Raw genomic sequence first — 26,682 nt, forward strand, 5'->3', positions numbered from 1 at the left:
ATCCTGTTTGTAGATGGATGAAAAGGGTTCTCCTATGGGGACAGTGGAATAATCCTGTTTGTAGATGGATGGAAAGGGTTCTCCTATGGGGACAGTGGAATAATCCTGTTTGTAGATGGATGGAAAGGGTTCTCCTATGGGGACAGTGGAATAATCCTGTTTGTAGATGGATGGAAAGGTGCTAAGTGTTGGCCTGTATTGCAGTGGTGGTTCTGTGGTTTTCTGTAAAACGATAAATAATTGGAGGTGCAAGTTAATCAGAAATACTATGAAACGTCCCCACTTTTGGCACACATTTGCAAGCAGGTGAAGTAACCTATGTGTGCTTGAGGCATGTGGGATCACAGGACCAGGTGTGCAAAGCTGTCGTCAAGGCAAAGGATGGCTATTTGAAGAATCTCAAATATAAAATATATTTTGATTTGTTTAACACTTTGTTTTGGTTACTACATGATTCCATATGTGTTATTTAATAGTTCTGATGTCTTCAATATTATTCTACAATGTAGAAAATAGTAAAAATAAAGAAAAACCCTTGAATGAGTCGGTGTGACCAAACCTTTGACCGATAGTGTGTATGTTCACGCTGATTTATGTTTTAATAAATAAAATGTATTTATAAAACCCTTTTTACATCAGCCGATATCTCAAAGTGCTGTACAGAAACCCAGCCTAAAACCCCAAACAGCAAGCAATGCAGGTGTAGAAGCACGGTGGCTAGGAAAAACTCCCTAGAAAGGCCCAAACCTAGGAAGAAACCTAGAGAGGAACCAGGCTATGAGGGGTGGCCGGGTGGAGATTATAACAGAACATGGCCAAGATGTTCAAATGTTCATAGATGACCAGCAGGGTCAAATAATAATAATCACAGTGGTTGTAGAGGGTGCAACAGGTCAGCACCTCAGTAGTAAATGTCAGTTGGCTTTTCATAGCCGATCATTCAGAGTTAGAGACAGCAGGTGTGGTAGAGAGAGAGAGTCGAAAACAGCAGGTCCGGGACAAGGTAGCACGTCCAGTGAACAGAATGTTTCTATTTGAGGTGTATGTTCAGGCTGATGTATGTATTTGAGGTTCTGGGCCTCTACACTAGTGCAAACATCTGTCCCGGTCCAGAGAGCCAGAACCTGTGGCGGCAACAGGATGACAGATGGGAGAGAGGGGTTTGTTTGTGTGTGTGTGTGTGTGTGTGTGTGTCTTAGCTCACACACTTCTATCTCTGACAGCTCCACCAAACAGTTGTCCTCCACCTCCCAAAATAACCTCCATTCCACAGCCTTATATGTCCATCAGCAACTGTGTTACCCTTCAGCCCCCTACCCTGCTCCAAGCTCTCAGTCTGTGCTGAGAAGGCATCATATATCCAGACAGGACAATACAGTCGCTTTGCTGCTGCCTCATTGTAGCCTGATGGCAGCTGGTCAGTGGTAAACTTTGGGGACTCGAGGATTAGACGAGGCCCCTCTCTCTTTTTCTTCTCTCTGTCCATCGGAGCCTGGTCAGCCAGTCTTTTCTGTGTCTGTCCATCGGAGCCTGGTCAGCCAGTCTTTTCTGTGTCTGTCCATCGGAGCCTGGTCAGCCAGTCTTTTCTGTGTCTGTCCATCGGAGCCTGGTCAGCCAGTCTTTTCTGTGTCTGTCCATTGGAGCCTGGTCAGCCAGTCTTTTCTGTGTCTGTCCATCGGAGGCCGGTCAGCCAGTCTTTTCTGTGTCTGTCCATTGGAGCCTGGTCAGCCAGTCTTTTCTGTGTCTGTCCATCGGAGCCTGGTCAGCCAGTCTTTTCTGTGTCTGTCCATCGGAGGCCGGTCAGCCAGTCTTTTCTGTGTCTGTCCATTGGAGCCTGGTCAGCCAGTCTTTTCTGTGTCTGTCCATCGGAGCCTGGTCAGCCAGTCTGTCTGCCGGCATCTCCTCACCATGCAGCTTTCAACCATGGACACCAGCACCACCAATCTCATCCAGCCCGCTACGGACCTCACCATCACCCAGTTGAACCAGGAGTGTCTCCTCCACCTCCTCTCCTACCTGGATAAAGACAGTTGTAGGTCTTTCTCCCTGACCTGCCATCGGCTCAGAGAGGTCTACCTGGACCCCAGGCTGTGGTCGCTGCTCTTGTTCCGCTCCCCCTCTGAGCTGAGGAGAGAGAACTACGTGTTAGGACCGTCGCTGCGTTATCTGGCTGTGACCTGGCACAGCTCAAGGGTCAAGGTCTGTAACATAGAGGACTGGATGAAGAATCAGTTCCAGAAGGATCTCTGTAGCAAACATGAGAGTCTGGTCAGCAGCTTCCTAGAACGCGTCTGTACCATGTAAGTAAATATCTGTTTATATATGTTAACCTGTGTTTCTGTTTGTTTCTGTTTACCTGTGTTTATGTTTGTTTATGTTAACCTGTGTTTCTGTTTGTATATGTTAACCTGTGTTTCTGTTTGTTTCTGTTTACCTGTGTTTCTGTTTGTTTCTATTTACCTGTGTTTCTGTTTGTATATGTTAATTAACCTGTGTTTCTGTTTGTATATGTTAACCTGTGTTTCTGTTTGTTTATGTTTACCTGTGTTTCTGTTTGTTTCTGTTTACCTGTGTTTCTGTTTTATGTTTACCTGTGTTTCTGTTTGTTTATGTTTACCTGTGTTTCTGTTTGTATATGTTTACCTGTGTTTCTGTTTGTATATGTTTACCTGTGTTTCTGTTTGTATATGTTTACCTGTGTTTCTGTTTGTATATGTTAACCTGTGTTTCTGTTAACCTGTGTTTCTGTTTCTATACAGTGCATTCGGAAAGTATTCAGACCCCTTGACTTTTTCCACATTTTGTTACGTAACAGCCTTATTCTAAAATTGATTAAATAAAGATCCTCATCAATCTACTCACAATACCTCATAATGACAAAGCTAAAACAGGTTTTTAGAAATGTTTACGAATTTATTAAAAAAATAAAAAATACTGTATTCAGACCCTTTGCTATGAGACTCGAAATTGAGCTCAGATGCATACTGTTTACATTGATCATCCTTGAGATGTTTCTACAACTTGGAGTCCACCTGTTGTAAATTCAATTGATTGGACAGATTTGGAAAGGCACACACCTGTCTATATAAAGTCCCACAGTTGACAGTGCACGTCAGAGCAAAAACCAAGCCATGAGGTCGAAGGAATTGTCCGTAGAGCTCTGAGACAGGATTGTGTCGAGGCACAGATCTGGGGAAGGGTACCAAAACATTTCTGCAGCATTGAAGGACCCCAAGAACACAGTGGCCTCCATCATTCTTAAATGGGAGAAGTTTAGAACCACCAAAACTCTTCCTAGAGCTGGCCGCCCGGCAAAACTGAGCAATCGGGGGAGAAGGGCCTTGGTCAGGGAGGTGACCAAGAACCCGATGGTCACTCTGACAGAGCTCCAGAGTTCCTCTGTGGAGAAGGTTGTCCTTCTGGAAGGTTCTTCCATCTCTGCAGCACTCCACCAATCAGGCCTTTATGGTAGAGTGGCCAGACGGAAGCCACTCCTCAGTAAAAGGCACATGAAATCCTGCTTGGAGTTTTCCAAAAGACAAAAGTCTGGAGGAAACCTGGCACCATCCGTACGGTGAAGCCTGGTGGTGGCAGCATCATGCTGTGGGCATGTTTTTCAGCGGCAGGGACTGGGAGACTAGTCAGGATCGAGGGAAAGATCAACGGAGCAAAGTACAGAGATCTTTGATGAAATACTTATTTTCCACCATAATTCGCAAAATAAATTCATAAAAAATCCTACAATGTGATTTTCTGGATTTTTTTTTTCTTCTCATTTTGTCTGTCATAGTTGATGTGTACCTATGATGAAAATTACAGGCCTCTCTCATATTTTTAAGTGGGAAAACTTGCACAATTGGTGGCTGACTAAATACTTTTTTGCCCCACTGTACATCCTACTGCTGCTGCCATCAGTTACTGTCTGTCTCTCTCACACACACACACTCTCTGAGAGAAACACAGGCCCCCCCCCCCCCACCCCCAGGACACGTGTCAGCCTGTCTCCTGACTAGACTAGCAGGAACAGGTTGTTGGTATGTTGGAGAAGCAGCAGCTGCTCTCTAGCTTCCTGACATCCCAGGTGAGCTGGTCTTACTACAGTTACTAAGTGTCTGTCTGTGGGCTCTCTACAGGGCTCATTGTCTTAAGTGGTATTGTTTCTGTGTCCTTGAAGGCTGTTGAGGTCACAGCTGTGAGATGACCGACGGGGAGTGTTGCCTGTAAGATAAATCCTCTTCATCCGTCTAGAGAAGAACGTCAGATAAAAACACAATTTAACAGAAAAAAAACAGTGATCTCCAGAAGTGTTGGGACAGTGACAATTTGTTTAGGCTCTGTACTCCATCACTTTGGATTTGAAAAGACACAATGAATATGAGGTTAAAGTACAGACTGTCAGCTTTCATTTCAGGGCATTTTCATCCATATTGGGTGAAATGTTTAGAAACTACAGCACTTTTTGTACATAGTTAGAGTAGAATGTAGAATAGAATGTAGAATGTAGAATAGAATGTAGAATGTAGAATAGAATGTAGAATAGAATGTAGAATGTAGAATAGAATGTAGAATGTAGAATAGAATGTAGAATGTAGAATAGAATGTAGAATGTAGAATAGAATGTAGAATAGAATGTAGAATGTAGAATAGAATGTAGAATGTAGAATAGAATGTAGAATGTAGAATAGAATGTAGAATGTAGAATAGAATGTAGAATGTAGAATAGAACACTAAAACATTCATGTGGAAGCTACTGTGATTACGGATAACCCTGAATGAATCGTCAATAATGATGTGTGAGAAAGTTAGACTCTCAAATATTCTAACCCCCAAGACATGCTAACCCCTCTCTATTACAATAACAGGGGAGGTTAGCATTTTATATCATACCCCTGAGACATGCTAACCTCTCACCATTACAATAACAGGGGAGGTTAGCATTTTATATCATAACCCCTAAGACATGCTAACCTCTCACCATTACAATAACAGGGGAGGTTAGCATACCCCCAAGACATGCTAACCCCACTGTAGAACACCCTTTAATAACAGCCCACTGTAATAACAGCCCACTGTAGAACACCCTTTAATAACAGCCCACTGTAGAACACCCTTTATTAACAGCCCACTGTAGAACACCCTTTAATAACAGCCCACTGTAGAACACCCTTTAATAACAGCCCACTGTAATAACAGCCCACTGTAGAACACCCTTTAATAACAGCCCACTGTAATAACAGCCCACTGTAGAACACCCTTTAATAACAGCCCACTGTAGAACACCCTTTAATAACAGCCCACTGTAGAACACCCTTTAATAACAGCCCACTGCAGAACACCCTTTAATAACAGCCCACTGCAGAACACCCTTTAATAACAGCCCACTGTAGAACACCCTTTATTAACAGCCCACTGTAGAACACCCTGTAATAACAGCCCACTGTAGAACACCCTTTAATAACAGCCCACTGTAGAACACCCTTTAATAACAGCCCACTGTAGAACACCCTTTAATAACAGACCACTGTAGAACACCCTTTAATAACAGCCCACTGTAGAACACCCTTTAATAACAGCCCACTGTAGAACACCCTTTAATAACAGCCCACTGTAGAACACCCTTTATTAACAGCCCACTGCAGAACACCCTTTAATAACAGCCCAATGCAGAACACCCTTTAATAACAGCCCACTGTAGAACACCCTGTAATAACAGCCCACTGTAGAACACCCTTTAATAACAGCCCACTGTAGAACACCCTTTAATAACAGCCCACTGTAGAACACCCTTTAATAACAGCCCACTGTAGAACACCCTTTAATAACAGCCCACTGTAGAACACCCTTTATTAACAGCCCACTGTAGAACACCCTTTAATAACAGCCCACTGTAGAACACCCTGTAATAACAGCCCACTGTAGAACACCCTTTAATAACAGCCCACTGTAGAACACCCTTTAATAACAGCCCACTGTAGAACACCCTTTAATAACAGCCCACTGTAATAACACTACGTTCTTACATTCCTAAAGAAAATAATGTACTTTTTTCTCTATACATTTTCCCTGACAGCCAAAAGTACTCGTTACATTTTAAATGCTTAGCAGGACAGAAAAATGGTCTAATTCACACACTGTATCAAGGTAATATTCCTGGCCATCCCTACTGCCTTTGATCTGGAGGACTCACTAAACAGAGAACGTCCCTGGTCATCCCTAATGCCTCTGATCTGGAGGACTCACTAAACAGAAATGCTTTGTTTGTAAATTGTGCCGTCTGGTTTGCTTAACATAAGGAATTTGAAATTATTAGTACTTTAACTTTTGCTACTTAAGTACATTTTAAATACTTTTAGACTTTTACTGAAGTAGTATTTTCCTGGGTGACTCACTTTTACTTGAGTCATATTAAGGTATCTTTACTTTTACTCAAGTATGACAATTAAGTACTTTTTCCCACCATGGCACAATACCCCATGATGGCAAATCAAAAACAGGCCTTCAGAAATGTTAGCAAATGTATTATGAAAACAACTGAAATATCACATTTACATAAGTGTACTGTATGCAGACCATTTACTCAGTACTTTGTTGAAGCACCTTTGTCAGCGATTACAGCCTTGAGTCTTCTTGGGTATGACGCTACAAGCTTGGTGCACCTGTATTTGGGGAGTTTCTCTCATTCTCTGCAGATCCTCTCAAGCTCTGCCAGGTTGGATGGGGAGTGTCACTGCACAGCTATTTTCAGGTCTCTCCAGAGATGTTTGATCAGGTTCAAGTCCAGACTCTGGCTGGGCCACTCAAGGATTTTCAGAGACTTGTCCTGAAGCCCTGTGTTGTCTTGGCTGTGTGCTTAGGGTCGTTGTCCTGTTGGAAGGTGAACCTTCACACCAGTCTGAGGTCCTGAGTGCTCTGGAGCAGGTTTTCATCAAGGATCTCGCTGTACTTTGCTCCGTTCAGCTTTCTCTTGATCCTGACTAGTCTCCCAGTCCCTGCCGCTGAAAAACATCCCCACAGCATGATGCTGCCACCACCATGCTTCACCGTAGGGATGGTGCCAGGTTTCCTCCAGATGTGACGCTTGGCATTCAGGCCAGTGAGTCTAATCTTGGTTTCATCAGACCAGAGAATATTTAGGTGCCTTCCAAGCGGGCTATTGTGTCATTTTACTGAGGAGTGGCTTCCGTCTGGCCTCTCTACCATAAAGGTCTGATTGGTGGAGTGCTGCAGAGATGATTGTCTTTCTGGAAGGTTCTCCCATCTCCACAGAGGAACTCTGGAGCTCTGTCATGGAATAAGGAATTTCTGTTTTATATTTTTAGTACATTTAAAAAAAAAAAATCACTTTGTCATTATGGGGGGTGTAGATTGATGAGGAAAAACATTGACATTTTGTTACGTTACAGCCTTATTCTAAAATTGATTAAATCAAAGTCAAGGGGTCTGAATACTTTCTGAAGGCACTATGCATGTATATGTTGTTCAGTGTAATATTAATACGATGTATTTATATAGTGCTTTTCAAGGACCCAGCATCGCTTAACAGCCTTAACCTCTCTGGGCTAGGTGGCACCAAATCATCCCACCTACGTAACAGCCAGTTGAATCCTGTGGCGCGATTTTCAAATACCTTAGAAATGCTATTACTTCAATTTCTCAAACATATGACTATTTTACAGCATTTTAAAGACAAGACTCTCGTTAATCTAACCACACTGTCCGATTTCAAAAAGGCTTTACAACGAAAGCAAAACATTAGATTATGTCAGCAGAGTACCCAGCCAGAAATAATCAGACACCCATTTTTCAAGCTAGCATATAATGTCACAAAAACCCAGAAGACAGTTAAATGCAGCACTAACCTTTGATGATCTTCATCAGATGACACACCTAGGACATTATGTTATACAATACATGCATGTGTCACGCCCTGACCAGGTGAACTCTGCTATTTTGGTCAGGGTGTGGCATTTCTATGCTTTATTTTCTATGTTTTGGTTATAGCCTTTCTTTGTGTTTTATTTCTATGTTGGGCTCGGGGTGATTTCCCAATCAGACAGCTGTCGCTTGTGAAGTCTGATTGGGAATCACATTTAAGTTCCTTTTCCCCCACGATGTTTGTGGGTTGTTGCCTCTGTTATTTGAGCACGTAACGTATTGGCAGTTTTTCCTTGATTTTGTGTACATGTTTAATTCTAGTGTGTTAAATAAACATGTATTCGCTCCCAGCTGCGTTTTGGTCCGCTTCCTCGTCTCCCGACGACAAACGTTACAGAACAACCCACCGAACCAGGACCAAGCAGCGGGAGGAAAAGGAGCGCGAGAGATGGGCTCGCGAGGGAAAGGAGTTCTGGACCTGGGAGGAGATCATGTCGGGGAAAGGACCCTGGCGGACGGACTCCCAGGTCGAAGAGGAAAAGCCAGCCGGTAGACGGAGTCGCAGGCGGCGGTCGAGGAGGCCCGGAAAACAGCCCCAAGAAAATTTTGGGGGGGGGCTAATGGGGTGGTCCGGAAGGGCAGAGGAAGAGCCCAGACCACTGCTCTCGTGGGGGATGACGGCGGAGGAAGAGAAGGAGATGAGGCGTTTGATTGAGGACCTGCAGAGGGAAGATCTGGAGGAGGAGCCATGGTATGCTGAGTTGCGCGCTGTGTCGCCAGTGCGCCCGCACAGCCCGGTGCGTCCGGTGGACATGCCCAGCACATGCCGTGCTAGGATGGGCATCCAGCCAGGACGAGTGGCTAAACCGGCTCCACGCTTCAGGTCACCAGTGCGTGTTCACAGTCCTGACTGGCCCGTTCCTGTTCCCCGCACCAAGCCCACGGTGCGTGTCCCCAGTCCTGTCCGGCCCGTCCCTGCTCCCCGCACCAAGCCATGGTATGCAGAGTTGCGCGCTGTGTCGCCGGTGCGCCCGCACAGCCCAGTGCGTCCGGTGGACATGCCCAGCACATGCCGTGCTAGGATGGGCATCCAGCCAGGACGAGTGGCTAAACCGGCTCCACGCTTCAGGTCACCAGTACGTGTTCACAGTCCTGTCTGGCCCGTCCCTGCTCCCCGCACCAGGTTAGTGGTGCGTGTCCCCAGTCCTGTCCGGCCCGTCCCTGCTCCCCGCACCAGGTTAGTGGTGCGTGTCCCCAGTCCTGTCCGGCCCGTCCCTGCTCCCCGCACCAGGTTAGTGGTGCGTGTCCCCAGTCCTGTCTGGCCCGTCCCTGCTCCCCGCACCAAGTCAGTGGTGCGTGTCCCCAGTCCGGTCCGGCCCGTCCCTGCTCCCCGCACCAAGTCAGTGGTGCGTGTCCCCAGTCCTGTCCGGCCCGTCCCTGCTCCCCGCACCAGGTTAGTGGTGCGTGTCCCCAGTCCTGTCCGGCCCGTCCCTGCTCCCCGCACCAGGTTAGTGGTGCGTGTCCCCAGTCCGGCCCGGCCCGTCCCTGCTCCCCGCACCAGGTTAGTGGTGCGTGTCCCCAGTCCTGTCCGGCCCGTCCCTGTTCCCCGCACCAAGCCCACGGTGCGTGTCCACAGTCCTGTCCGGCCCGTCCCTGTTCCCCGCACCAAGCCCACGGTGCGTGTCCACAGTCCGGCACGGCCCGTGTCTGGTCCACCGGTGCCCAATCATGTTCCGGTCGACGGCTCCGCTCCGGAGCCTGAGCATGCCGCTCCACAGTGGTCCAGTCCGGGCCAGAGGGGTAGGGCTAGGGTGGAGGCAGGGGGAGAAACACGCCCGGGGCCAGAGCCTCCACCGAGGGTGAGGCGCCCACCCGGGTCCCCCCCCTAATAGACTTTAGGTTGGTGCGCCGGGAGTACGCACCGTTGGAGGGGGGGTACTGTCACGCCCTGACCAGGTGAACTCTGCTATTTTGGTCAGGGTGTGGCATTTCTATGCTTTATTTTCTATGTTTTGGTTATAGCCATTCTTTGTGTTTTATTTCTATGTTGGGCTCGGGGTGATTTCCCAATCAGACAGCTGTCGCTTGTGAAGTCTGATTGGGAATCACATTTAAGTTCCTTTTCCCCCACGATGTTTGTGGGTTGTTGCCTCTGTTATTTGAGCACGTAACGTATTGGCAGTTTTTCCTTGATTTTGTGTACATGTTTAATTCTAGTGTGTTAAATAAACATGTATTCGCTCCCAGCTGCGTTTTGGTCCGCTTCCTCGTCTCCCGACGACAAACGTTACAGCCTGTTTTGTTCAATCAAGTTCATATTTATATCAAAAAACAGCTTTTTACATTAGCATGTGACGTTCAGAACTAGCATACCCCCCGCAAACTTCCGGGGAATTTACTAACAATTTACTAAATTACTCACGATAAACGTTCACAAAAAGCATAACAATTATTTTAAGAATTATAGATACAGAACTCCTCTATGCACTCGATATGTCCGATTTTAAAATAGCTTTTTGGTGAAAGCACATTTTGCAATATTCTAAGTAAGCTATTTAGACACCCAGCAAGTTTAGCCTTCACCAAAATCAGATTTACTATAACAAAAATGTTATTACCTTTGCTGTTCTTCGTCAGAATGCATTCCCAGGACTTCTACTTTAATAACAAATGTTGGTTTGGTCCCAAATAACCCATCGTTATATCCAAACAGCGGCGTTTTGTTCGTGCGTTCTAGACACTATCCGAAATGGTAAATCAGGGTTACGAGCAAGGCGCATTTCGTGACAAAAAAATTCTAAATATTCCATTACCGTACTTCGAAGCATGTCAACCGCTGTTTAAAATCAATTTTTATGCAATTTATCTCGTAAAAAAGTGATAATATTCCGACCGGGAATCTGCGTTTCGGTAAATAGAGGGAAAAAAAGAAAGACGGGGGCGGCCAGTGCACGAGCCTAAGCCCTTTGTCCTCTGATCGGCCACTTGACAAAGGCGATAATGTGTTTCAGCCTGGGGCTGGAATGACGACATTCAGCTTTTTGCCACGGCTCCCATAGGCTCTGAGAGCCTATGGGAGCCGTGGGAAGAGTCACGTTACCGCAGAGATCCTTTGTTTTGGAAAGAGATGTCAAAGAAAGCCAATAAATGGTCAGACAGGCCACTTCCTGTAAAGGAATCTCTCAGGTTTTGGCCTGCCATATGAGTTCTGTTATACTCACAGACACCATTCAAACAGTTTTAGAAACTGTAGGGTGTTTTCTATCCATATCTAATAAGTATATGCATATTCTAGTTACTGGGTAGGAGTGGTAACCAGATTAAATCGGGTACGTTTTTTATCCGGCGGTGTAAATACTGCCCCCTAGCCCTAAGAGTCTATTGCCACACCCTTGTGTGAATCTAAGTAACACAATCAGCCGCATCCGCCTATGTAGGCCTTCCGTGCTACAGTGGCGTTTGTCAGACCTTGAGACATCCCGAAAATAAATAGGTCTTTTCACACAAAAAAACAGCTGTAGCGTCCGAATGGTTTGGCTGTTTTGCTCTACGAACCCCAATGGGACTCCTCTGAAGTCAGTAATTGTAATGCTGCAACCTCTGTAGCCCAAAGGGTTTGGACGTTTCAGACAAACTGATATGACCCCACTGTGGAATGGGGAGGCTCTCTCAAACGCGATGGTGTTTTCCGTGTTTCTCTACGACCCCCACAAGTGTCACGGGACTCTGCTGAAGGTAACCCGGAAAAATGTATGGAAGTAGTTTTGTGCCAGCAAAAATAAGGGTTTAAATATGTGTGCAAAAAAATATAGATATTTCCTCAGCATTATTATATCTTCTAGATACAGGAGTGGCACTTTATTTTGACTGTTGTCTTTGCCATTAATATGAATGTGTTATTCAATGCGTTTCTATTGGCTATGACCATCTTAAAACAATATGGTATCTTCAATATCAGCCTTAACCTGGTCTCTGGTCCTGCCTCCCTCCAGGTCTGGTCCTTCCTCCCTCCCTCCAGGTCTGGTCCTTCCTCCCTCCAGGTCTGGTACTTCCTCCCTCCCTCCAGGTCTGATACTTCCTCCCTCCCTCCAGGTCTGGTCCTTCCTTCCTCCCTCCAGGTCTGGTCCTTCCTCCCTCCCTCCAGGTCTGGTCCTTCCTCCCTCCCTCCAGGTCTGGTCCTTCCTCCCTCCCTCCAGGTCTGGTCCTTCCTTCCTCCCTCCAGGTCTGGTCTTTCCTTCCTCCAGGTCTTGTTCTTCCTCCCTCCAGGTCTGGTCCTTCCTCCCTCCCTCCAGGTCTGGTCCTTCCTCCCTCCAGGTCTGGTCCTTCCTCCCTCCAGGTCTGGTACTTCCTCCCTCCCTCCAGGTCTGGTCCTTCCTCCCTCCCTCCAGGTCTGGTCCTTCCTCCCTCCCTCCCTCCAGGTCTGGTCCTTCCTCCCTCCCTCCCTCCAGGTCTGGTCCTTCCTCCCTCCCTCCCTCCAGGTCTGGCCCTTCCTTCCTCGCTCCAGGTCTGGTCCTTCCTCCCTCCCTCCAGGTCTGGTCCTTCCTTCCTCCCTCCAGGTCTGGTCCTTCCTCCCTCCCTCCAGGTCTGGTCCTCCCTCCAGGTCTGGTCCTTCCTCCCTCCAGGTCTGGTCCTTCCTCCCTCCCTCCAGGTCTGGTCCTTCCTCCCTCCCTCCAGGTCTGGTCCTTCCTCCCTCCCTCCAGGTCTGGTCCTTCCTCCCTCCCTCCAGGTCTGGTCCTTCCTCCCTCCCTCCCTCCAGGTCTGGTCCTTCCTCCCTCCCTCCCTCCAGGTCTGGTCCTTCCTCCCTCCCTCCCTCCAGGTCTGGTCCTTCCTCCCTCCCTCCCTCCAGGTCTGGTCCTTCCTCCCTCCCTCCCTCCAGGTCTGGTCCTTCCTCCCTCCCTCCAGGTCTGGTCCTTCCTCCCTCCAGGTCTGGTCCTCCCTCCCTCCAGGTCTGGTCCATCCTTCCTCCCTCCAGGTCTGGTCCTTCCTCTCTCCAGGTCATGTTATGTATGCTTTATAACCACACACTTTTCCTACTAGTACTAACTTTCCTGATACCTTCTTTATTGAGGAAAACATGTACTGACTGTGATATGTGGTTGTCTCACCTAGCTATCTGGAGATGAATGTACTGACTATGACTGGTCCACCTAGCTATCTGGAGATGAATGGACTGACTGGTCCACCTAGCTATCTGGAGATGAATGGACTGACTGGTCCACCTAGCTATCTGGAGATGAATGGACTGACTGGTCCACCTGGCTATCTGGAGATGAATGTACTGACTATGACTGGTCCACCTAACTATCTGGAGATGAATGGACTGACTGGTCCACCTAGCTATCTGGAGATGAATGGACTGACTATGACTGGTCCACCTAGCTATCTGGAGATGAATGGACTGACTATGACTGGTCCACCTAGCTATCTGGAGATGAATGGACTGACTGGTCCACCTAGCTATCTGGAGATGAATGGACTGACTATGACTGGTCCACCTAGCTATCTGGAGATGAATGGACTGACTATGACTGGTCCACCTAGCTATCTTAAGATGAATGCACAAACTGTAAGTCGCTCTTTATGAACGCCTGTTAAATTACTAAAATGTGAAATATACATGATCCTTCCTTTCTCCAGGTGTCCTAACCTGCTGTCCCTGACCCTATCTGGCTGCGGTCATATCTCAGACCAGGAAGTGATCCGCGTTCTGCAGAGCTGCAGTCGACTCCGCTCCCTCCATCTGGAGAACTGTGTCCGGGTCACTGATCTTACCCTGCAGGCCTTGGCGCTCCACGGGGCCGCGCTCCACCAGGTCGCAGTGGACTTCTGCCGTAACGTTACCCAGGCAGGGCTGGAGATGGTCAGGGAAAGACGTCCGGACGTTAATCTGACCGCTGAGAGAAGCGCATGGATGATACCTGATAGTAAACCGGACAAGAGGATGCAGCTACCGCTCCGACGGAGCCTTATGCAGAAGGTCTTAATGTTCTCCTGATGAGACTACAGCTGTTTCTCTATGGGCCCTGGTTAAAAAAAGGAGTGCACTACATAGGGAATAGGGAGCTATTTACAGATAGTGTGCCATTTGGGAGACAACCTACTGCTGCAGAAGGTCCTGCAGTTCTCATGATGAGAGGCTATGGTTATGTCCCAAATGGCACCCTATTCCCTTTGTAGTGCACTACTTTAGACCAGAGCCCTATGGCACCCTATTCCCTTTGTAGTGCACTACTTTAGACCAGAGCCCAATATAGACTGCAGACTACTACTGAAGGTTCTTCCGTTATCCTCATGACCATAGACTTAACCACAGACAGCTGCTTCTCAAATGGTACCCTATTCCCTATATAGTGTACTACTATAGACCAGGGCCCACCCTATTTCCTATATAGTGCACTACTATAGACCAGGGCCCACCCTATTCCCTATATAGTGCACTACATTTGACAAGGGCCCATTTGAGCTCTGGTAAATAGTAATGCATTATGTAGGGAATATTTGGGACACAGTCCATAGTTTCACCACTAGGAGGCAGTGTTGAAATGCCTAAAGGTGAATGGCAGGGTTACTGTTGACTTGTTTTGGACTTCAGTCTTATTGACAGGAGCAAAAATAGTTTCGGTTTTCAATTGAAAGTGCCAATTATTATAATTTTTTAAAACTTTATACAGATTTTTATTTGAGGTGTTTTTATACTTTTTGTGTGGTTGGGTTTTATTACTGAGATTTGCTGTTTGTTTTATTGAACACTAACTGAATGTAAGCCTCTCAACGTTATATAAACTGAGTCATTCACATGCAACGCCTCACGTTTCATTCCCAGAAAATAACTGGTGGACCAATTCCCTTCTGGACACATTAAGTTGCTGCTTTACTGGACTCTGTGGATAACTGGTGGACCAATTCCCTTCTGGACACATTAAGTTGCTGCTTTACTGGACTCTGTGGATATGTACTGTAGTTTCCAACACGTCCTCCCTATGGGGGAGAGGGTGAGGGGGGGGAGAGGGCAAGGGGAGGAGGAGGGAGAGGGCAAGGGGAGGAGAAGGGGGGAGAGGGCAAGGGGAGGAGAAGGGGGGAGGGGGCAAGGGGAGGAGAAGGGGGGAGGGGGCAAGGGGAGGAGAAGGGGGGGAGGGGGCAAGGGGAGGAGGACGGGGGGGCAAGGGGAGGAGGAGGAGGGGGGGCAAGGGGAGGAGGAGGGGGGGCAAGGGGAGGAGGGGGGGGCAAGGGGAGGAGGGGGGGGCAAGGGGAGGAGGAGGGGGGGGGCAAGGGGAGGAGGAGGAGGGGGGGCAAGGGGAGGAGGAGGGGAGGGGCAAGGGGAGGGGGGAGAGGGCAAAGGGGGGGAGAGGGCAAGGGGAGGAGGAGGGGGGGGCAAGGGGAGGAGGACGAGGGGGCAAGGGGAGGAGGAGGAGGGGGGCAAGGGGAGGAGGAGGGGGGGCAAGGGGAGGAGGGGGGGGGGGGCAAGGGGAGGAGGAGGGGGGGCAAGGGGAGGAGGGGGGGGCAAGGGGAGGAGGAGGGGGGCAAGGGGAGGAGGGGGGGGCAAGGGGAGGAGGAGGGGGGGGCAAGGGGAGGAGGAGGAGGGGGGGCAAGGGGAGGAGGAGGGGAGGGGCAAGGGGAGGGGGGGAGAGGGCAAAGGGGGGGAGAGGGCAAGGGGAGGAGGAGGGGGGGGGCAAGGGGAGGAGGACGAGGGGGCAAGGGGAGGAGGAGGAGGGGGGCAAGGGGAGGAGGAGGGGGGGCAAGGGGAGGAGGGGGGGGGGGCAAGGGGAGGAGGAGGAGGGGGGGCAAGGGGAGGAGGGGGGGGGGGGCAAGGGGAGGAGGAGGAGGGGGGCAAGGGGAGGAGGAGGAGGGGGGGCAAGGGGAGGAGGAGGGGAGGGGCAAGGGGAGGGGGGAGAGGGCAAAGGGGGGGAGAGGGCAAGGGGAGGAGGAGGGGGGGGGCAAGGGGAGGAGGAGGGGAGGGGCAAGGGGAGGGGGGAGAGGGCAAAGGGGGGGAGAGGGCAAGGGGAGGAGGGGGGAGAGGGAAATAGTTTTTCTTCCCTCTTCAGTCTAAACACAATACCCCATAATGACAAAGCAAAAACAGGTTTTTAGAAATAAATAAACTGAAATATCACATTCAGTCCCTTTACTCAGTACTTTTGTTGAAGCACCTTTGGCATCGATTACAGCCTTGAGTCTTCTTGGGTATGACATTACAAGCTTGGCACACCTGTATTTGGGGAGTTTCTCCCATTCTTCTCTGCAGATCCTCTCAAGCTCTGTCAGGTTGGATGGGGAGTGTCGCTGCACAGCTATTTTCAGGTCTCTCCAGAGATGTTCGATTGGGTTCAAGTCCGGACTCTGGCTGGGCCACTCAAGGACATTCAGAGACTTGTCCCGAAGCCACTCCTGCATTGTCTTGGCTGTGTGCTTAGGGTCGTTGTCCTGTTGGAAGGTGAACCTTCACCCCAGTCTGAGGTCCTGAGTGCTCTGGAGCAGGTTTTCATCAAGGAGCTCTCTGTACTTTGCTCCATTCATCTTTACCTCAATCCTGACTAGTCTCCCAGTCCCTGCCGCTGAAAAACATCCCCACAGCATGATGCTGCCACCACCATGCTTCACCGTAGGGATGGTGCCAGGTTTCCTCCAGACGTGATGCTTGGCATTCAGGCCAAAGAGTTCAATCTTGATTTCATCAGACCAGAGAATCTTGTTTCTCCTGGTCTGAGAGTCTTTAGGTGCTTTTTGACCAACATGACAGAGCTTGAATAATTATAACGGGCAAATATTGTACAATTCAGGTGTGCAAAGCTCTTAGAGACTTGCCTAGGTTAGTGGAGGGAACAGAGTATTGTACTGTTTCATAGTCCAGACATGACACTGTACAGACTATCATTAAATGTGAAGACTTATATCAAATCAGTTATGTAGGTTAAATTATTACGTGATTAAACAAATCATGTAAAAATTACTTAACTAGGAAGTCGGGGCACCACGGAAAATGTTGAGATTACAAAGTTATAATTTTTTTTAAATATCTGATCAATTAGTCTTCAAGTAATGAATTATTAATTGCCTCATCAGTTCTCGTTGTAAAATTCTTGGAAACTAGGGTTCGTGCAGGTAACCATTATGAATCAGCAATATACAAATTGGCTTAACTATTTATTTCCTAACTAACTAAATAATCACAGAAATGCATCACATACAAACAGTAGATATTGGTTACTAACAGTGACAGAAAAGTCCCTAAGCCAATATGACGGCATGGTAGACAAAGGAAAGGGTGGGGACTGAGCGAACGGGAAAGACGAAATGGATTCACTACACACAGTCTATAATTATATTCTTTGAAATGCTTCGAGAATAATTGCAATGTACAGTTGAAGTCAGAAGTTTACATACACATGTTGGAGTCATTAAAACTTGTTTTTCAACCACTCCACAAATTATAGTTTGTTAACAAAAAGTTTTGGCAAGTCGGTTAGGACATCTACTTTGTACATGACACAAGTAATTTTTCCAACAATTGTTTACAGACAGATTATTTCACTTAAAATTCACTGTATCACAATTCCAGTGGGTCAGAAGTTTACATACACTAAGTTGACTGTGCCTTTAAACAGCTTGGAAAATCCCAGAAAATTATGTCATGGCTTTAGAAGCTTCTGATTGGCTAATTGACATCATTTGAGTCAATTGGAGGTGTACCTGTGGATATATTTCAAGGCCTACCTTCCAACTCAGTGCCTCTTTGCTTGACATCATGGGAAAATCCAAAGAAATCAGCCACAACCTCAGAAAAAAAAGTGTAGACCTCCACAAGTCTGGTCCATCCATGGGAGCAATTTCCAAACGCCTGAAGGTACCACGTTCATCTGTACAAACAATAGTACGCAAGTATAAACACCATGGGATCACGCAGCCATCATACCGCTCAGGAAGGAGATGCGTTCTGTCTCCTAGAGATGAACGTACTTTGGTGCGAAAAGTGCAAATCAATCCTAGAACAACAGCAAAGGACCTTGTGAAGATGCTGGAGGAAACAGGTACAAAAGTATCTATATCCACAGTAAAACGAGTCCTATATCGACATAACCTGAAAGGCTGCTCAGCAAGGAAGAAGCCACTGCTCCAAAACCACCATAAAAAAGCCAGACTACGGTTTGCAACTGCACATGGGGATAAAGATTGTACTTTTTGGAGAAATGTCCTCTGGTCTGATGAAACAAACAGAACTGTTTGGCCATAATAACCATCGTTATGTTTGGAGGAAAAAGGGGGAGGCTTGCAAGCCGAAGAACACCATCCCAACCGTGAAGCACGGGGGTGGCAGCATCATGTTGTGGGGGTGCTTTGCTGCAGGAGGGACTGGTGCACTTCACAAAATAGATGGCATCATGAGGAAAATTATGTGGATATATTGAAGCAAAATCTCAAGACATCAGTCAGGAAGTTAAAGTTTGTTCGCAAATGGGTCTTCCAAATGGACAATGACCCCAAGCATACTTTCAAAGTTGTGGCCAAATGGCTTAAGGACAACAAAGTCAAGGTATTGGAGTCGCCATCACAAAGCCCTGACCTCAATCCTATGGAAAATTTGTGGACAGAGCTGAAAAAGCGTGTGCGAGCAAGGAGGCCTTCAAACCTGACTCAGTTACACCAGCTCTGTCAGGAGGAATGAGCCAAAATTCACCCAACTTATTGTGTGAAGCTTGTGGAAGGCTACCCAAAACTTTTGACTCAAGTAAAAACAATTTAAAGGCAATCCTACCAAATACTAATTGAGTGTATGTAAACTTCTGACCCACTGGGAATGTGATGAAAGAAATGAAAGCTGAAATAAATCATTCTCTCTACTATTATTCTGACATTTCACATTCTTAAAATAAAGTGGTGATCCTCACTGACCTAAGACAGGACATTTTTTTACTAGGATTAAATGTCAGGAATTGTGAAAAACTGAGTTTAAATGTATTTGGCTAAAGTGTATGTAAACTTCTGACTTCAACTGTATGTGTGTGTATGGCGTCTAGCCATGTGTGTGTGTTGTGTGTTTTGTGTGTACTACTAGTACTAGTAAGTACTAGTGTACTACTACACTACACACAGTCTATAATTATATTAATTGAAATGCTAATCCTTTGCACCTGAATGGTCGCTCATTCGAGAATAATTGCAATGTACTGTACATATTTACGCCTGGATGTTGTTGTCATCTCTGTTGAAATCCTCAATCGTCCTGTGGAGTTCATCAGAGTCTCTGGTTAACTTTCCCAGAAGTCACAATGTCTTTCGTGGTTGTAGGTGGTTAGGTGGATACTTCAGAGTACCATTTTGGAAATGTTCTCATAGAATAGATGCTTTGGCGGTTGTTGGTATTCTCGTTCTAGACTTACGTTACATCTAGCTGCAGACTAGTAATTATGCGTCTAAGATTTGCTCTTATTCTGTAGTGATCGATAGTCTCAGAGTTTAACCATTTCCAGCCGTGTAGCCAAACTACAGCTGTACGGTCTCCGTGGCCTATAGAGCTGTAGCCATTCCAACGTGGGGACTCTGTCCCGGCGTTCTCTGACTTCTTAACCATTCGAGACGTCTGGCTTACCGTGGGTCTCTTTGGCATGAAATGAAAATTGTGGTTTTATACATTTCAGAGGAAAAGGTGGTCCAAGATGCCTAATGTGATGACTGGGCTCACAGGGGTGTGGCCACTGACTAGTTCATCTTTATATGACAGCCCATATTTTCTCATTTAGAAGGTTAACATCACATAACTTCTTCTTTTCACAAACGGTTTCATGTTCAATCACATACGTTTCACAATATTTAGATGTCAACCTGACAGCTGGGGAAAATGTACACTTTAAAAGTTTCCTGTTCTTCATATGAGATCAATCTAGAAAAAAGAAACGCCTATAAAGGCGAGGTGCTGGCTAGCGGAATAGAAAACTAGGAAATAAGGGAAAGCCGCACACTCTAAGAGCTCAGATGCAAACATTTAATAACCAACGTTTCGACAGCAAAACTGTCTTCATCAGGGTATCATCACAAACATTGCGAGATGAGTCATTTATATAGTGTCAAGAGACACACAGGTGTTTGTAATCATGGCCAAGTGTGGCCTAATATCATTGGTTAACTCAAATATAAAAAAAATGGCATACAAAGAACATACAAAAAGACAAACAAATGGATAGCATACGATCATAGCATTTGTAGTCTAAAATGTATCTAACAAACAATTACAATGGCAAAATCACAATAATCTTCATATGAGATCACCAAATGAAACACACTCATCACAACTGTCCTTAATTGTCCACGGACCATTCCCATATTCTCAAAAGTAGAAATATTGTTTAGTTCTCACATTTTGGGGATTAGGAGTTTTAAACAAAAAGTCTTTGTTCTCGTTGACTCTCTCAATACTGCATGGCAGTTTCTACCAGGTATTTATGACCTGTCGTGAAGTCATATAACTGTGGAGAGAGAGAGAGCTCTGTTCACAAACAGACCCCACAGAGCCCCAGGACAGCAACACAATTAGACCCAACCAAATCATGAGAAAACAAAAATATATTTCTAATGTGTCAAGTAATTATATATTTTTTAAAACAGAGCAAACTGGAATGCTATTTGTCCCTAAACAGAGCGTATTCTGTGGCAGAATATGTGACCACTGTGACTGACCAAAACTTAAGGAAAGCTTTGACTATATTCAGACACAGTGAGCAGAGCCTTGCCGTCGGCAGACCTGGTTCTCAAGAGAAGACAGGCTATGTGCAACACTGCCCACAAAATTAGTTGGAAACTGAGCTGCACTTCCTAACCTCCTGCCAAATGTATGCCCGTATTAGAGACACATATTTCCCTCAGATTATACAGATACACAAAGAATTAGAAAACAAATCCGATTTTGATAAACTCCCATATCTACTGGGTGAAATACCACAGTGTGCCATCACAGCAGCAATATTTGTGACCTGTTGCCACAAGAAAAGGGCAACCAGTGAAGAACAAACACCATTGTAAATACAACCCATATTTATGTTTATTTATTTTCCCTTTTGTACTTTTATCCATTTGCGCATCGTTACAACACTGTATATATACATAATGACATTTGTAATGTTTTTATTCTTTTGGAACTTTTGTGAGTGTAATGTTTACTGTTAATTTCACTTTTGTATATTATCTACTTCACTTGCTTTGGCAATGTTAACATATGTTTTCCCCCCAGGGCAGGTCATGACAACAGGTTAGTGGAGGGAACAGAGAGTAGTACTGTACTGTGTTTCATAGTCTGTACAGGTTAGTGGAGGGAACAGATAAGGGCACTGTGCTGTGTTTTCATAGGCTGCGTCCCAAATGGAACCCTATTCATAGAGCACTACTGTGGTCAGGTGTCCTTCTGCTAAGTGTTTCTTTCCTAATAAAGAGGAAATGACCCATGATGGTTTCACTTCCTGGTTCTGTCGTGACTTTACTTTCATTAACCTGATGACTGTTCATTATTTAATCAACTATGTTTAATTGTTACATGATTGATTTAAATAAATAAAAAAAATCGGGTAACAATTAACTCATTAGGATTTGGGGCACCACGAGAGTGGTTGTTTAAAGAGAATACCATCTCCCGAATTCAACTCTAAAGGTCTTTACCTATTACATCCGTTAGAACAGTCATCGTATTAAATCATTACCTCGTATCACATCATCAGTCGTAACCTCATGCATCTGCAAAAACCCCAGCCTTACTCATGATTCAGTACTACCGGAGGGGAAGAGAGAGTCTTCTCTTTTCATTTACAACAAGCGTGAGCTGTCAACCTGACCCATTTCCCTCCTCTCCTCTTCTGTGGGTGAGAGAGGTCTGGTTACTGCCATCTGTTGTCAAGCTGATCTGACCTATTGGGATCCTCACAGGACAGTCATGACTGTTCTCAATAGGGAAAGTTCTGCTGCATTCACAACATCTTGTAAATACCAGTATACGACTAGGAAAAACCCACTTGAACGCCCCTCCTAACTGGTAATTGCTCGTTGGAAACTCCTGTTATCGTCCTCGTCCTGCCAGTATTCCACTAGCACCTCTCTGACGTCGATAAGCATGCTGTCGTTTACGGTAAGAAGAAAATACTAATGGTTGATCCAAAATGTATTCTGTTCATCTTCCTTTTGATTTAGAAATCATGTCTGGACTTATTATGGGAAGGAAAGAGCTAATGATGTCCATGGCTCATGATATTTCCCAGTTCAAAACGTGAATGCACCAAACTTGTATTTACAACTACACAACTGGTAGTGACCACATTCCCACTTGCTTATGAACGCAGGATAAGTTACCAGGAGGAAAGTCATCACACTCATTATCCTGCTACTTGTGACTATAGTCTGGTGGGTGATGATATAATCTATATAATGAATGTACTTGTGACTATAGCCTGGTGGGTGATGATATAATCTATATAATGAATGTACTTGTGACTATAGCCTGGTGGGTGCTGATATAATCTATATAATGAATGTACTTGTGACTATAGCCTGGTGGGTGCTGATATAATCTATATAATGAATGTACTTGTGACTATAGTCTGGTGGGTGCTGATATAATCTATATAATGAATGTACTTGTGACTATAGCCTGGTGGGTGCTGATATAATCTATATAATGAATGTACTTGTGACTATAGTCTGGTGGGTGCTGATATAATCTATATAATGAATGTACTTGTGATTATAGCCTGGTGGGTGATGATATAATCTATATAATGAATGTACTTGTGACTATAGCCTGGTGGGTGATGATATAATGAATGTACTTGTGACTATAGCCTGGTGGGTGATGATATAATCTATATAATGAATGTACTTGTGACTATAGCCTGGTGGGTGCTGATATAATCTATATAATGAATGTACTTGTGACTATAGCCTGGTAGGTGCTGATATAATGAATGTACTTGTGACTATAGTCTGGTGGGTGCTGATATAATCTATATAATGAATGTACTTGTGACTATAGCCTGGTGGGTGCTGATATAATCTATATAATGAATGTACTTGTGACTATAGCCTGGTGGGTGCTGATATAAGCTATATAATGAATGTACTTGTGACTATAGCCTGGTGGGTGCTGATATAATCTATATAATGAATGTACTTGTGACTATAGCCTGGTGGGTGCTGATATAATCTATATAATGAATGTACTTGTGACTATAGTCTGGTGGGTGCTGATATAATCTATATAATGAATGTACCTGCCAGTTATTCAGCTACCTAGATCCACCTGCTAGCCTGCCAGTTATTCATCTACCTAGATCCACCTGCTAGCCTGCCAGTTATTCAGCTACCTAGATCCACCTGCTAGCCTGCCAGTTATTCAGCTACCTAGATCCACCTGCTAGCCTGCCAGTTATTCAGCTACCTAGATCCACCTGCTAGCCTGGCAGTTATTCAGCTACCTAGATCCACCTGCTAGCCTGCCAGTTATTCATCTACCTAGATCCACCTGCTAGCCTGGCAGTTATTCAGCTACCTAGATCCACCTGCTAGCCTGCCAGTTATTCAGCTACCTAGATTCACCTGCTAGCCTGCCAGTTATTCAGCTACCTACTTCCACCTGCTAGCCTGCCAGTTATTCAGCTACCTAGATCCACCTGCTAGCCTGCCAGTTATTCAGCTACCTGCTAGCCTGCCAGTTATTCAGCTACCTGCTAGCCTGCCAGTTATTCAGCTACCTAGTTCCACCTGCTAGTCTGGCAGTTATTCAGCTACCTAGATCCACCTGCTAGCTTGCCAGTTATTCAGCTACCTGCTAGCCCGCCTGTTATTCAGCTACCTAGATCCACCTGCTAGCCTGCCAGTTATTCAGCAACTAGTTCCACCTGCTAGCCTGCCAGTTATTCAGCTACCTAGTTCCACCTGCTAGCCTGCCAGTTATTCAGCTACCTAGATCCACCTGCTAGCCTGCCAGTTATTCAGCTACCTAGATCCACCTGCTAGCCTGCCAGTTATTCAGCTACCTGCTAGCCTGCCAGTTATTCAGCTACCTAGATCCACCTGCTAGCCTGCCAGTTATTCAGCTACCTAGATCCACCTGCTAGCCTGCCAGTTATTCAGCTACCTAGATCTACCTGCTAGCCTGCCATTTATTCAGCTACCTAGATCCACCTGCTAGCCTGCCAGTTATTCAGCTACCTGCTAGCCTGCCAGTTATTCAGCTACCTAGATCCACCTGCAGTGTGACCTGAGCCAATGAGAGGTCACTGCCTTCTTCCAAGCAGAGAGTATATTCAAAGGAGCGTTAGAGTAAGAAGATTCAGTTCCTCAAAGGGAAGGTGTATGAGCTCCCTGCTGCCAGCTATAGCTAGGAGAGTCACCACACAGACCTGTAACATTAATACTACACAGACCTGTAACACTACACAGTCCTGTAACATTAATACTACACAGACCTGTAACATTAATACTACACAGACCTGTAACACTACACAGTCCTGTAACATTAATACTACACAGTCCTGTAACACTACACAGTCCTGTAACATTAATACTACACAGACCTGTAACATTAATACTACACAGACCTGTAACATTAATACTACACAGACCTGTAACATTAATACTCACAGTCCTGTAACATTAATACTACACAGACCTGTGACATTAATACTACACAGACCTGTAACATTAATACTCACAGTCCTGTAACATTAATACTACACAGACCTGTAACATTAATACTACACAGACCTGTAACATTAATACTACACAGACCTGTAACATTAATACTACACAGTCCTGTAACATTAATACTACACAGACCTGTAACATTAATACTACACAGTCCTGTAACATTAATACTACACAGTCCTGTAACATTAATACTACACAGACCTGTAACATTAATACTACACAGACCTGTAACATTAATACTCACAGTCCTGTAACATTAATACTACACAGACCTGTAACATTAATACTACACAGACCTGTAACATTAATACTACACAGACCTGTAACATTAATACTACACAGTCCTGTAACATTAATACTACACAGTCCTGTAACATTAATACTACACAGCCCTGTAACATTAATACTACACAGTCCTGTAACATTAATACTACACAGCCCTGTAACATTAATACTACACAGTCCTGTAACATTAATACTCACAGTCCTGTAACATTGATACTACACAGTCCTGTAACATTAATACTACACAGTCCTGTAACATTAATACTACACAGACCTGTAACATTAATACTACACAGTCCTGTAACATTAATACTACACAGTCCTGTAACATTGATACTACACAGTCCTGTAACATTAATACAACACAGTCCTGTAACATTAATACTACACAGACCTGTAACATTAATACTACACAGTCCTGTAACATTAATACTACACAGTCCTGTAACATTAATACTACACAGTCCTGTAACATTAATACTCACAGTCCTGTAACATTAATACTACACAGTCCTGTAACATTAATACTACACAGTCCTGTAACATTAATACTCACAGTAGGGCCCTGTGTTTTGGTTGATCATGTCACATGACCTGGATTTTAACCTTTATTTTAAGCCTTTTCCAGAAATGAGAATTGGACCAAAAATAAAAGCATTTGTCTGAGGATGGAGGATGGTGATCGATGATGATGATGGATGATGATGATGGTGCTGGACCATCTGACATAAAAAGAAATTGGATCGTTTGATGAAAAAGCTTTAAATAAAAGTTCAAATCCAGGTCACGATCACCCAAAACACAGGGCCGTACTCATCGTGCTTCATTCATGAGTCTCTGAAGTAAGGCAGGTGCATTCTGGAGACTGAATGGCATCACTTGGAGCTGATTGAGCCATTTCATAAGCTACAGTAAACAATGGTCCTCAGAGGGTAGTGAGATATCAGTATCTTACAAGGCTTAAAACTTCTTCTCGACAACTTCCGGTGAAATTTGCAGAGCGCCAAATTCAAATTAAATTACTATAAATATTAAACTTTCATGAAATCACAAGTGTAATGCATCAAAATAAAGCTTAACTTGTTGTTAATCCAGCCGCCGTGTCAGATTTCAAAAAGGCTTTACGGGGAAAGCAAACCATGCGATTATCTGAGGACAGTGCCCAGCACACAAATGCATAACAAATCATTTTCAACCAGGGAGTTGCGACACGAAAGTCAGATATAGTGATATAATATATGCCTTACCTTTGAAGATCTTCTTCTGTTGGCACTCCAAAAGGTCCCAGTTACATTACAAATGGTCCTTTTGTTCGATAATGTCCTTCTTTATATCCATAAAAACTCAGTTTAGCTGGCGCGCTTCAGTCAATAATCCACTCGGTTTCCCTCCTTCAAAATGCATACAAAATTAATCCCAAACGTTATAATCAAACAATAGGTACCCTAATACGCAAATAAACGATCAAATTTAAGATGGAGAATCGTTATTGTCTTTACCGGAGAAAAATACAAAAAAACGCGTTTGGAAACACTACAGCCAAAATGGGAGCCACCTAGAAAAAATACAATTTCTGGCTCATTTTTCCAAAAACCAGCCTAAAACTCTTTCTAAAGACTGTTGACATCTAGTGGAAGCCCTAGGAACTACAATCGGGCACGATTTCGCCCTATTATAAAAGTGTCAGCCATTGAAATCAGTGGTAGGATGACATTTTTTGGGGGGGATGGTTTGTCCTCGAGGTTTCGCCTGCCATTTCAGTTATGTTATACTCACAGACATTATTTTAACCGTTTTAGAAACTTTAGAGTGTTTTCTATCCAAATCTACCAATTATATGCA

The 26,682-nt window shown here is 45.2% G+C and overlaps 1 protein-coding gene and 1 long non-coding RNA gene across 2 annotated transcripts; one reads left to right on the top strand and one right to left on the bottom strand.

Moving 5' to 3' along the window:
* The first annotated feature begins 1,000 nt into the window (after window positions 1-1,000).
* On the top strand, window positions 1,001-14,677 carry fbxl22 (F-box and leucine-rich repeat protein 22). Its single transcript, XM_029751993.1, has 2 exons — window positions 1,001-2,300; window positions 13,513-14,677. Exons 1-2 carry the CDS (start codon window positions 1,909-1,911, stop codon window positions 13,868-13,870), a joined length of 750 nt encoding a protein of 249 aa, XP_029607853.1. The 5' UTR covers window positions 1,001-1,908; the 3' UTR covers window positions 13,871-14,677.
* A 6,349-nt stretch (window positions 14,678-21,026) lies between these two features.
* LOC115192993 (uncharacterized) lies at window positions 21,027-24,970 on the bottom strand. The gene is made up of 2 exons (XR_003878054.1): window positions 24,315-24,970; window positions 21,027-24,248 (listed from the first exon to the last, which is right to left on the bottom strand). It is a non-coding gene; the product is annotated as an uncharacterized LOC115192993 (long non-coding RNA).
* Window positions 24,971-26,682: the final 1,712 nt, after the last annotated feature.

Source organism: Salmo trutta, chromosome 4, assembly GCF_901001165.1.
Source record: "Salmo trutta chromosome 4, fSalTru1.1, whole genome shotgun sequence".
NCBI classification, from domain to species: domain Eukaryota; kingdom Metazoa; phylum Chordata; class Actinopteri; order Salmoniformes; family Salmonidae; genus Salmo; species Salmo trutta.